The sequence below is a fragment of the Cyprinodon tularosa genome, unplaced genomic scaffold (genome assembly GCF_016077235.1).
Source record: "Cyprinodon tularosa strain WSP-4 unplaced genomic scaffold, ASM1607723v1 ctg276, whole genome shotgun sequence".
Taxonomy (NCBI): Eukaryota; Metazoa; Chordata; class Actinopteri; order Cyprinodontiformes; family Cyprinodontidae; genus Cyprinodon; species Cyprinodon tularosa.
Genome location: NW_024038981.1, coordinates 248,729 through 259,390, shown reverse-complemented (window position 1 = coordinate 259,390; position 10,662 = coordinate 248,729). Strand labels below are relative to the sequence as shown.

The 10,662-nt window shown below is 40.3% G+C and overlaps 1 protein-coding gene across 1 annotated transcript; it reads right to left on the bottom strand.

Annotated features, from left to right (window-relative positions):
• Positions 1-866: 866 nt before the first annotated feature.
• Positions 867-10,394, bottom strand: cct7 (chaperonin containing TCP1, subunit 7 (eta)). The gene is made up of 12 exons (XM_038290128.1): positions 10,276-10,394; positions 9,585-9,668; positions 6,434-6,503; positions 6,215-6,321; positions 5,948-6,126; positions 5,700-5,871; positions 5,450-5,614; positions 5,168-5,356; positions 4,979-5,076; positions 2,659-2,791; positions 1,645-1,851; positions 867-1,558 (listed from the first exon to the last, which is right to left on the bottom strand). The coding sequence occupies exons 1-12, from the start codon at positions 10,279-10,281 to the stop codon at positions 1,328-1,330; spliced, it is 1,641 nt and encodes a 546-aa protein (XP_038146056.1). The 5' UTR covers positions 10,282-10,394; the 3' UTR covers positions 867-1,327.
• Between the last annotated feature and the right edge of the window lie 268 nt (positions 10,395-10,662).

Genomic DNA, 10,662 nt, shown 5'->3' with positions numbered 1-10,662 from the left:
TAAGGCTGAGACCAGTACTTTGTGGCGGCTATTATAGAATTGTGACTTTCTTCTTAAGCCTCTTAGTGATGAATAAGCCGATAAATTAGGGGTCATTTTTTATTTAAGGGACCCATTTGGGCCCAGGTTCTAACTGCTGTTACCCCGAGATGTTGGTTTAATATTCTTAACACAGTATATTATCTGTTTTGTCAAGTGCATTAGTCCTTCCTAAAAAAAAAAATTAATGATACTGCTATCATTGTACCTCATTACTGGGAAAGTGTTCTCAGGCTAAGCGTACCTGCAACACGATGCAAAATTTAGATGCTTCACTAACCAAAATCCATCAGATGCCTTAAAGCTACAAGTTTTTGCCGTTATTATGGAAAAGCAGTATCATATGTAAACGTCTGAATTTGAAGAGAGAAACAAATGGTAGCATTTAGAAGATGAAAATAAGTAACTGACAAAGTATTTAGAGTGAATATAAATTGTATATAGTTCTAAAGGGTTTTTGGGTCCATAAAGGAGACGCCTTCTTGGAAGCTCGGCAGACGGCTTCTTAAATGTGGAAAAAGCAGAAGTTGAACTCAGACTGCCCCCTAGATAATTGGTCTCTACGTCTTATCTCTAACATAGTCCAACCGCCCAAAAGATAAAGCTAGCCTCAGCCACTTATTTGGCGCTGTGATAAATATCTCATGGTGATTGGTGAGTGAAAAACATGAATGGACCAATAATTTCAGCTTTTAAGCTCAGCTTCAGTCCAAACAGACCAGAGCAGCACCTTGTTTACTAAAGATGTTATCAGTTCCATACTAATTTCATTTCTAACAAAATGCATCATTGTTTTAACTTTGTACATAAACACAAAGAACAGACGGTTTAATTTCAGCTGTGAATTTATTGATAAGAATGGTCCAATAAATAGCTTCACATAGATGGTTTCAGAACTGCTTAACATCCTTTCAGTGCTTTTTAACCCCGCCCACATTGAACGACAGTTTTACTTTTTCTTTAAACAAAACCAGGTTGAAGGTTACAGGCCGCCTCTGTCAGATCAGATGTATGACTGGCCCGAAGGGTCCCAAATTGTGGTCAAGCGGCTGTCATTACTGGCTACAGGAAGGCAGAGCAAGTGACTGAAATGTTTTAGTTGCCTGGTCAAAAACTACAAGAGGAAACAAAAAGGCAAGAAGAAAGTCCACAGAATCTGGAGTGAAACAGATCATGAACATCACCTCTCTAACTCCTGCTGTTTTTCCTCTCAAACATCAACAAAAAACAGCGTCCAGAAACGCTCCACCTGTATCTGTGTTTGGATTTAAACATCATCAGGCTTCTGTTAGTGAGCGTGGGGGCGCCCGCGGCCTCTCCCCCTCCCGGCGCCACCTGGAGGTCCATCTACGCTGCTGCGGGGGTTCTTGATCGTCTCGTCGACCGACAGGATGAGACAGGCTGCCTCAGACGCCGCTGTCAGAGCGTTGATCTTTACGATGGAAGGCTCCCACACGCAGGCGACGAAGTTATCAGTGATGTCCTCGCTGTTAATATCCACACCGTACCAGATGCCACCCTGGGATAAAAGCACAATGAATACTGCTGTGGGAAAAAAATACTACCCTAAACCAGAAAAAATGGGAGCTTTAACATTTCATTTACCTGTGCATGTTTTGCTCGCAGCTTGTTGAGGATGTTGGTGGCGTCAAAGCCGGCGTTGTCACACAGCTGCCTGGGAATGATTTCCAGGGCCTTGGCATATGCTCCGATCAGCAGCTGCTGCTTTCCAGGGATGGTCCTGGAGTAATCGCGTAGGTATTTGGACAGCTCCATCTCAATGGCCCCTCCACCTGCGACAATAGAGTCATTCTGGAAAGAGATAAGGCTTCACATTTAGCCAAGTCAGGACACAGCTCTTGAGGGTATGACTCAAATTTTGAGCAACCAACAAAAAGTAGTGAACAACTGGTCAAATCCTATATTTTTACAAGCAGGATTATGGAAAATGTGGCAGTATTCATACCATGCATTCAGCACCCTCTGATAATTAAAGCTGCAAGTCATCGTCAACGTGTTTCCATCAGGTTTCCACATCAAGTGACAGAAAAGTCAGCCTTTATTTTTTAGCAAATAGCTCAAGCACAGAGAGAGGATGCAGAGGGGCTACAAACATCCATTTTCAACCCCTACTACAGCTTTTCAATTAGATTTAGAGCTGGTGTCACAGGAGATCCAGTAAATAAAGGTTTGTGTATTTTTTGGTTCATTTTTGGAAGTCATTCCAATGATGTGAATCAAACCCTGAAGAAAAACATTTGACTTTTTTTGTTTTACAATTTCTTGTTGAAATATACATTAGATGCTGTTTAGAAAAGCAAACTCCGCTCTGATTCCAACAAGCTAAACTATACAACAGCCTTTGTTGCTCTTATCTTGGTGGATATTTCTCTACAAATTCTCATTTTGGATTCTAGTGTTGCTTTATTCCTCTGGTTGCAGAGTGTTTCTTCTTGCTGTTTAACAATCTGCCTTAAAAATGAAACTAGACACTGTGAATGTGAATTGTTCAGCAATTTCTCTTCTATAAATAACCAAAACTAATCTCTGCAGCCAAATCCATGAAGGAGCTTTACAGCTGTTCTAAAACACCAGCAAACTTCATATAAAAATCCACACCTTGATGGCTCTGCGGACGATCATGATGGCGTCATGCAGCGATCGCTCAGTCTCCTCTGTGAACTGCTCTGCTCCGCCTCTCAGGATGATGGTGCATGTCTTTGCCTTCGGGCAGCCCTTGAAGAAGTTGTACCTGCAGGTTAAAAAGGAAAAAAAAAGTCAAACTAAACTCCTTGCTTCGTGAACAATAAAAAACAACAGCTTTGCTGATTTCAGATAGCCCCCATACAGACAGTAACAGACGGATGGTTTCTAAGAAAGCAGCTTAACAGGAATCCGTCTTCATGGCTCATTCAAACACCAGACAGAAAACACCAATAAATTAGTCTGTTATTGTAAATTTCCCTCAACATCTAGTTCTGTTAGCAAAAAGCACACCGCAGCTTTTTATAGCAGATACGCTGCAATGGAATAAGGAATCAATAAGTGGAGAGGACTTCAGTTATGCAGTTATACGTGTAGGTTGTGTAAAAATGACATTGGGTCAACCACAGGACGCTTTAAAGGCAACTCTAACCTGCTGCTCTGTGGCATACAGCAATTAGTCAAGGAAGCAAGTTAATGTGTAACTGTTCTCAAGTAAAACTGGGGTCTGGACTTTGACTAGACCACTCTATAGAGATGTTTAGTGTGTTCCTGATGGAAGGTGAACCTCTACCTGACCCTCAAGTCTTTTGCATCCTGACCCCCTGAGGTTTGCTTCTAGGATGGTCCTGTATTCAGCTCCCGTCATCCTTCTATAAGGTCCCTGTTTAAGATGAGTGTTCCCACAGCATGACGCTGCAACCACCATGTTTTAATTTGGGGTGTTTTTTTTTACCCCCTACTTTAATCAGGACTGTTGCCAACAACAAATCCATAATACTTGTTCTGGGGTATAAATTCCTAAAAAGGCGCCTTGTATCTGTACAAACATCAGCAGCTCCACTGCTGAGGGTTTACAGATGGAATAGAAACCAAATATCCAGTTAATTTGCTAAAGTATGGTTTATCGCAAGAAACTGGGATAAGAGCAAGTTTGAATTGGCAAGGCAGAGCTTTAAAGGAAGAAACAAAAAAATGAGCTCATCTGTATTTTATATTTAGTAAAGAACCAAGTGATCATTTTGTACCTGATCCATTAAAGACTAATTATCCATTTGAGAATGTTTACCAAAACATGGTATGAATTTTAAGAAACAGATCTAATTTTTTGTACTTATGCTCTTTAAAAAAATATTTACTTGTATTTTGTTGAGGATCACAATTAATTTGAGATAATCATCTCCCTCCATTCCCAGAATAGAAAAATGGAACTAAGCCTGGGCAATTAACTATATTTTCAGTGTATTATTTTCATTTTCCACCAAACCACTCCTTGGAGTTTCACAGCTCAAAGTAACATCAGTTCATCTCTGTTCTTGGATCTGAAATCCTAACTGATTAACTAGCTTCCTGTTTGATACCACGAGCTAAAAAAAAATGCTGGATGTTTTGTTTTCATCGTTTTGAAACATGCTTGTTTTATAGACATGATTGAATTAGATTTTCTGTTAAATTAAGGCTCCCCTCCCAGAAGGACTGATTAAAATAAAAGCTATTTTTTTAAAATAAGTCCTGTTATTTGTCGTTTTTTTTTATTATGAAAATAAGAAAATAAATTAGATTTATCAGATTAAGTAGGAAAAAAATAATTATTTTATTTATAAGCCCTGTCTTAAGAGGAACAGATTAGAGATGTCCCGATCCAGGTTTTTGCACTTCCGATCCGATACCGATATTGTTTTTGGACTTCCGATCCGATACCGATACTGGCCGATACCAGCCTATCCGAGCATGTATTTAAGTTTAAGTTAAAGTATTTAGCCTTAGTTGTAAGACTCATGTTGAAAAGGGTTTTAGTACTCTTGATAACATCTAGCCAGCTAAATTAGGTGAGATTGAATAAAACACAATGAATGGTAACAACAAACTTTCCTGTTTATTAAGAGATAAACACAAACTGGACAAAATTATGAATAGCAATCTGAAATTGCACAGTGAACAGTAAAACCGTAAACAGTTAAAGGTGCAAGCATTACTGTAGGTTTTAATAAAAATGCAAAACAGGTAAACACTGGCGCAAAATAGTGGAATGGATTGTTTCAATCGGCGAAACTGGAAAATACGGACCAGATTTTTTTTTTTAAAAACTGGATCGGCAGTCTGGATCGGCATATTACATGCTTTGCCGATACGCATTTTTTTGCCAATATCGGCGTCCCGATCCGATACGTCGATCGGATCAAGCCTAGAACAGATTTTATTTTCTTCTTTAGATCTGGTCATTCATCTCTCTTACCTCTCTCCTCCCACCTGTACCTCCTCAAACAGCTCACACTCGCCCAGGACGTTGTCCGTCATGGCGCCGACTGATGTCTGGATGGATCCTCCGCAGGCCTGGAAGCCACATCCAGCACAAACCAGTCATTGCCATTGACTGTCGTTATAGCAACACTGACACCACTGCAACAGGCCGGCACCGTCTCACCATCATGGTCCTCTTCAGGTCCTCCTCCTGCACCCTGCCGGCACAGAACAGGTCTCTGTCGGCAAAGTACTGGGTGGCCACGTCCCCGATGGGTAACTTTGACAGAACCACCTTGGCTCCTGATTGGTAGATCTTCTCCAGCTTGTCGTACAGGATGCTCCACTCTGCATCAACGATCGCCTGGTAGTCCTGTGGAAAAGGGTTGTGGAAACATGTTTACCAGGGAAAAGAAAAAAGATAAAGAACCAATTTGAGGAATTTCATGCTGCAACAAATTCTGACCTCCACTGATTTCACGCGGACTTCAGCGTTGTCCTTCTCAGCCTTCAGCTCCAGCTCTACATTGAGCAGGGCGATCTTTGGATTCTCATAGCGTTTCGGCTGCATCTCGAAGCCGGCATAGGAGAAAGTCTTCTTGAACGCAACACCGCTGACTAACTCAGAATCCTGTACGACGAATTAGAAGCAGGAACATTAATCTCACACCTGATAGCGCTGATATTTGACCCAAATCTGAGCGGTAAGCACCAACCTCAAGCCCCCCTCCGTGCACCTTCTTGATCCCAATCATCTTCAGAGACAGAAGCTCGTCCAGAGACATGACAGCATCCACCACCATCTTGCTGAAGAAGTCTTTCTGGCTGGCGATCAGCTTGGAGTTCAGGGCTGTGGCGGCACATTTCTCCAGCAGCTGCCTCTGCTCCCTGAGAGGGTTTGAAAGAAAATGTTTAGAACACAGCCAGACAGGAGGAAGCGATCTGACATTTGGAAAGGACTCACTGTTTATCGTCTTTCTTCACTGAGACGGCGATCTCTTTGATCTTGCTGACAGCGAGGTTGGTGGCGGTGCGGAACGCCCTGATGATGGTCTGAGGGTGGAGACCCTCCTCCACATACGGCTTCAGCTGCTTCAGGAACTCTGCAGCCAGGAGGGTGACGGATGTGGTGCCATCGCCAATCTTCGACAGCGAGGGGAGAAAATGTTTTTAATTGACCCAAATTTAAAACATGACCTCTGCTGGTATGACCCTCCCCACATCTACTCACCTCAGCATCCTGGGAGCGGGCAATTTCAACCAGCGTCTTGGCTGCAGGATGAACCACGTCGAGAAGCTTCAGGATGGTGGCGCCGTCGTTGGAGATAGTAGCCTTACCTGGAAGAAACGCACACAACTCAGTTTAGAAAGAAGCTAAAAATCCCCCTCAAATAAAACCCGACCCAGAACTAAAGAAGTCATTTCCTCTTTCTGATTCAGCTTTCCTCACCTCTGCTGTCCACCATCAGCTTGTCCATCCCCCTGGGCCCGAGGGTGGTCCTGACAGCCTCAGATATCACCTGCAGAAGGACAAACCACCGCTACAATGAGGACAGCTTCACATAGGACATTCATACAATGATTGGAAGGTTTTTCTGGCAGCAATTCTTCCATTTCTAGAATCATTTCACTTCATTAAACCTGCTAAGAGCCAAATTAACCTAGCCTGGGTGCCATTCCGAACTTAGTCCCGCCCACAAGGTTTGAGGTCGGGAAGTTCGGTCTGGCATTGCTCCATAGTAGCACGAGTATGATCGCCCACTCTCTGGCGATCCAATCAAATTGTCAGGGCGGGCTTTATACGATGATGGACAGATGATCAACAGTAACGTAATAAACCATGTGACAACAACAATGGCTGCCGCCGGAGAGTTGAGGTGTGTAGATTCTGCTATTAGGTCTGTTCTAGAAGATATCGACCGCAAATTAATTTTAAAAGAGGAACAGAGAAACACGATCAAGGCTCATCTTCTTATTCTAGGCGTGCAACTGCACGCTTTGATTTTTGTTGACAACAACTATGCGTCGTTTAACATACGTCACGCACTCCGTTGCTCTTATTGGTTGTAGGTCTATCCAATTGAGTGCAGAGGCATTTTTTTTCAACCCATCGCTATGTGATAATATCCACATTTACCTGCAGAAATTCTGATTTTATGGAAACAGATTCATTTCTGTGGCAGGGAGTCGTGGCTTTCACCTGAAGTTGGTTAAGTCTGAGGAATTTTTAAAATCTTTTTAATTAAATAATTTTTAGGGCTGAAACAACTAACAAGATTAATCGATTAACTATAACTAGAGTACAGACTCAAAAAAACATGCTTTTATCCGACAGAGCAATGCACTTACAGCAGGATTTATGCAGTCATTGTATTAAATGAAAAATATAAAAATTTGCATTCAAGATGAAAAATCTTTTTTGTCCATTAATATGGTCATTATGTGGAAAAGTTTTAGTTTGACCAGGTTAAAATTATGTAAATTAAATAAAATCTTCAAGGACCTTCACCCTATCAGATTTATGGACCAATCAAAGAAAATAGGCAGTTTAATCAATTAGATAAATAATCCTTAATGTTATATTAGGATTTAAGTTAAGTTTTTCTTTTTACATATATAACTCCTGATTGCTTTTGTAGTGGCCTTTAAACACTAACCCTTGATCAGCAAGTTTTAGACCAAACATCTACCCAAGATCAGTGCTTAATACATATAACCAATTTAATACCTTCAGTTTATACCCTCCTATGACAGCCAGCCCCAAATCTATCCTATCAATGACAGATGACAAATGTAAACCTGAAGTGGATTAAATAGGACTTTATGAAATTCCCGCTGGGACCGACATCCGGGTTTGCGCCTTTCAGCATTGCTGTGAAAATTGCAGCGACCCTTCAAAACTCTTTTTCCAGACATTTTTTCAAACAGGCAAAAATTTGTCATCTTAACAAGAATAAAAAAAATAAATAAGATAGTTCAACAAGTTTAAACAGAGAGATCTTTTGGGGTGGTAGGAGTTGCAAAGTATCCTATGGTTTTCTGCACACTGCCTATCAGAAAACTGAAAGAAGGCTCCTAAATGACTCCTTTACAAGGAAGAATAATCTGGAAAATTTAGCAGGTTTTAAATCGCCGTAATTATCTACAGATTAATCGATTTGCAAACGTTAGTTGCAGCCGTATTTCAGAGTTAAAACAACACAGTGAGGCAGCGAATTTAACAGAAATGTGGAGATCTCTTTGGATGGAGTCCTATATAGCAGTGACAGCCAATTTCATTGATGGAGAGTGGAAAGCAGAGTCTTGTGCTCTCTAAAACCTACGAAAACCCGGACGGAGCTGCTGTCTGAAGAGGACAAAACGTCCCTGTCTGCAACTGTACCCATGCTGGGAAAGTTAAACATCACCAGGCTGTTGCGCATAATGACGGTCCCATTACCAAAAAAATGAAAAACAGGCTGGTTGGAGAAACTGACAGCAGGTGGAGGTTTAAAACACGAATGATGAGTGAATACAGTACTCCTGCAGTAGTGCACTCCCGTTTGAAGTTGCTGTCTATTCTGGACGATGCCAAAAAAAAAAAAAAAAAGACAAGGCATAATCAGGAGGTCTCAAAGCTGGTGGCTGAATGGATGCAGTGCAGCCACAGGTGAAGCTGGAGTTGAGCAGAGGCGTGTGTCAAAAAACAAAAGAACAAAAGAAAACAGAGGAGATTGCAATGCTGTTTTGCAGAGATGTGAATGTTTTGTATAGAATCAGGTAGGAGAAGAATAGAAGAAATCAAGAACCATCTTCAGGACAAAACCAAAGATGAATGTGGACAATTGGGGCATTGGAAAAAACAAACAAAAACAAGATACCCGAGCCTGGAGCAAAGCGACTGCTCTGCATCCCTGCAACATCCACGCCATCCAAAAGCAACGTCTCCAAAGCAGGATTTATTGTGAACAGATCAAGAAGCATACTCCTTCCAAAGAACTTGGATACACTTGTGTTTCTTACACACAACACAAAGTGGCGTAGCTAGTTTGTAGACAGAGAACACTGATTGTATTCTCAGGGAGTGAGTAGTTTCATTGCTATTACATTGTTTCGTTTTGGACATTAATAACATTCACATTTATTTCAAGAATAAGTATTGGACATTTGATTTATTTTTTATGTGTGTACTTGGTCTGAATTAGCCTTTCTTGTCATTTTAATGCTTTTTATTTCGTCTCAATTTATTGGCAAACAAACTTTTACAGTCCCCTTTTATTAATTTGCATGTGCCTCCTGGTTGTAAGATAATTTTAAGCCTACATTTTACTTTTCCCGTTTTAATTAATTTTCACTTGTCTAATATAAACAGCGTTTAATTGTCTTCTTGTGCTGTATCAGTATATTTTATGGAAGACATTTTCTAAAGGAGATTGTAACGTTAAAATCGTTTATAGTATTTTATTTAAAATAAATACCATGTTACTTTGATTTTAAAGCACTACTATGTAAGAATACCTAATAAATATCTACTTTGTGGACATGTGATGGTCAGCTGTGATGAGATGAACAAATACTTTGTTACATTTCCTCAATAAGAAATAAAAGACAGATTCCCTGACCTGGCAGGCATTGATGTTGCTAATGAGCTGGGGAATGCCCTGGGATGAGTCTGTCCCCTCCTTCAGCAGGATAACCGGTGTGGGCTGCGAAAAACAAAGGAAATCAAAAATACAGCTGGCAATATATCACCAAATATGGAAAAACATGGGTGGCAAAAATAATTTAATGACAGTATGAAAAGATTTTACATATTGGTACAGTATTTAGAGCTTTGTAAACATCAGCTTGCAACTTTCACAACAAAACAAATTTCCTGGAAAAATCACACTAAAGCAAACTTGCATTAAACAAGCATTACAAGGCAACTGGACAAAGAAGCAACCGTTACGGGGATAATCTTAATTAAACGAGTGAAATGTAGGCCAAATACTCCGGTTATAACATATCAAAGCAAATACATGATAGAAATGGGAAAAATATAGTCCGGTTATTTATTTTTGAGATAGCTTATCTGCAACAAGCTAACGGAAATCTCCCGTACATACGCCCATTGACTGCAGGATGCTAACACCCACTGGGCTATAATTACTCCTTATTATAAGTTATTTCCATAAAATAACATCGTTTTGACTCATTTGAATGTCGGGTACAAACAACCGGATACATTTTCATGTGAAAAATAAACGATAAACTAAAGGATGGACGCGGATTATGTGTTGATTTCTGGGGCTTCGATGCTAACTCACTCACCATCATCTTGGCAGTTCTTTCGAGAAGCTTTCGCCGGCATCCAATCCCACAATGCTTTGCGAAGGTTCCGTTTGCGTAGGGCTGCGTTCAAGATCAACGCTCCAGTTTACAACGCTGATGTAAATTATGTTAAATTCTAGACTGTCCAAAAGATGACCGAATAATACAAATCGAGAACTCATATAGAACCTCTTGGGTTTATACCTTTTTCATAATTGTGTTTAGAAAAACAACAACTTATATGTATATATAAAATATTACTTTTTTATTTAATGAAATCTATTTTAGCTTTAAGCGATTAGGATCGAATCTTTTAAATTTATACATAACATAAATATGAGTATTTATTTTATCTCATTTTACACCGTTCAAACATTTTCTCAACAT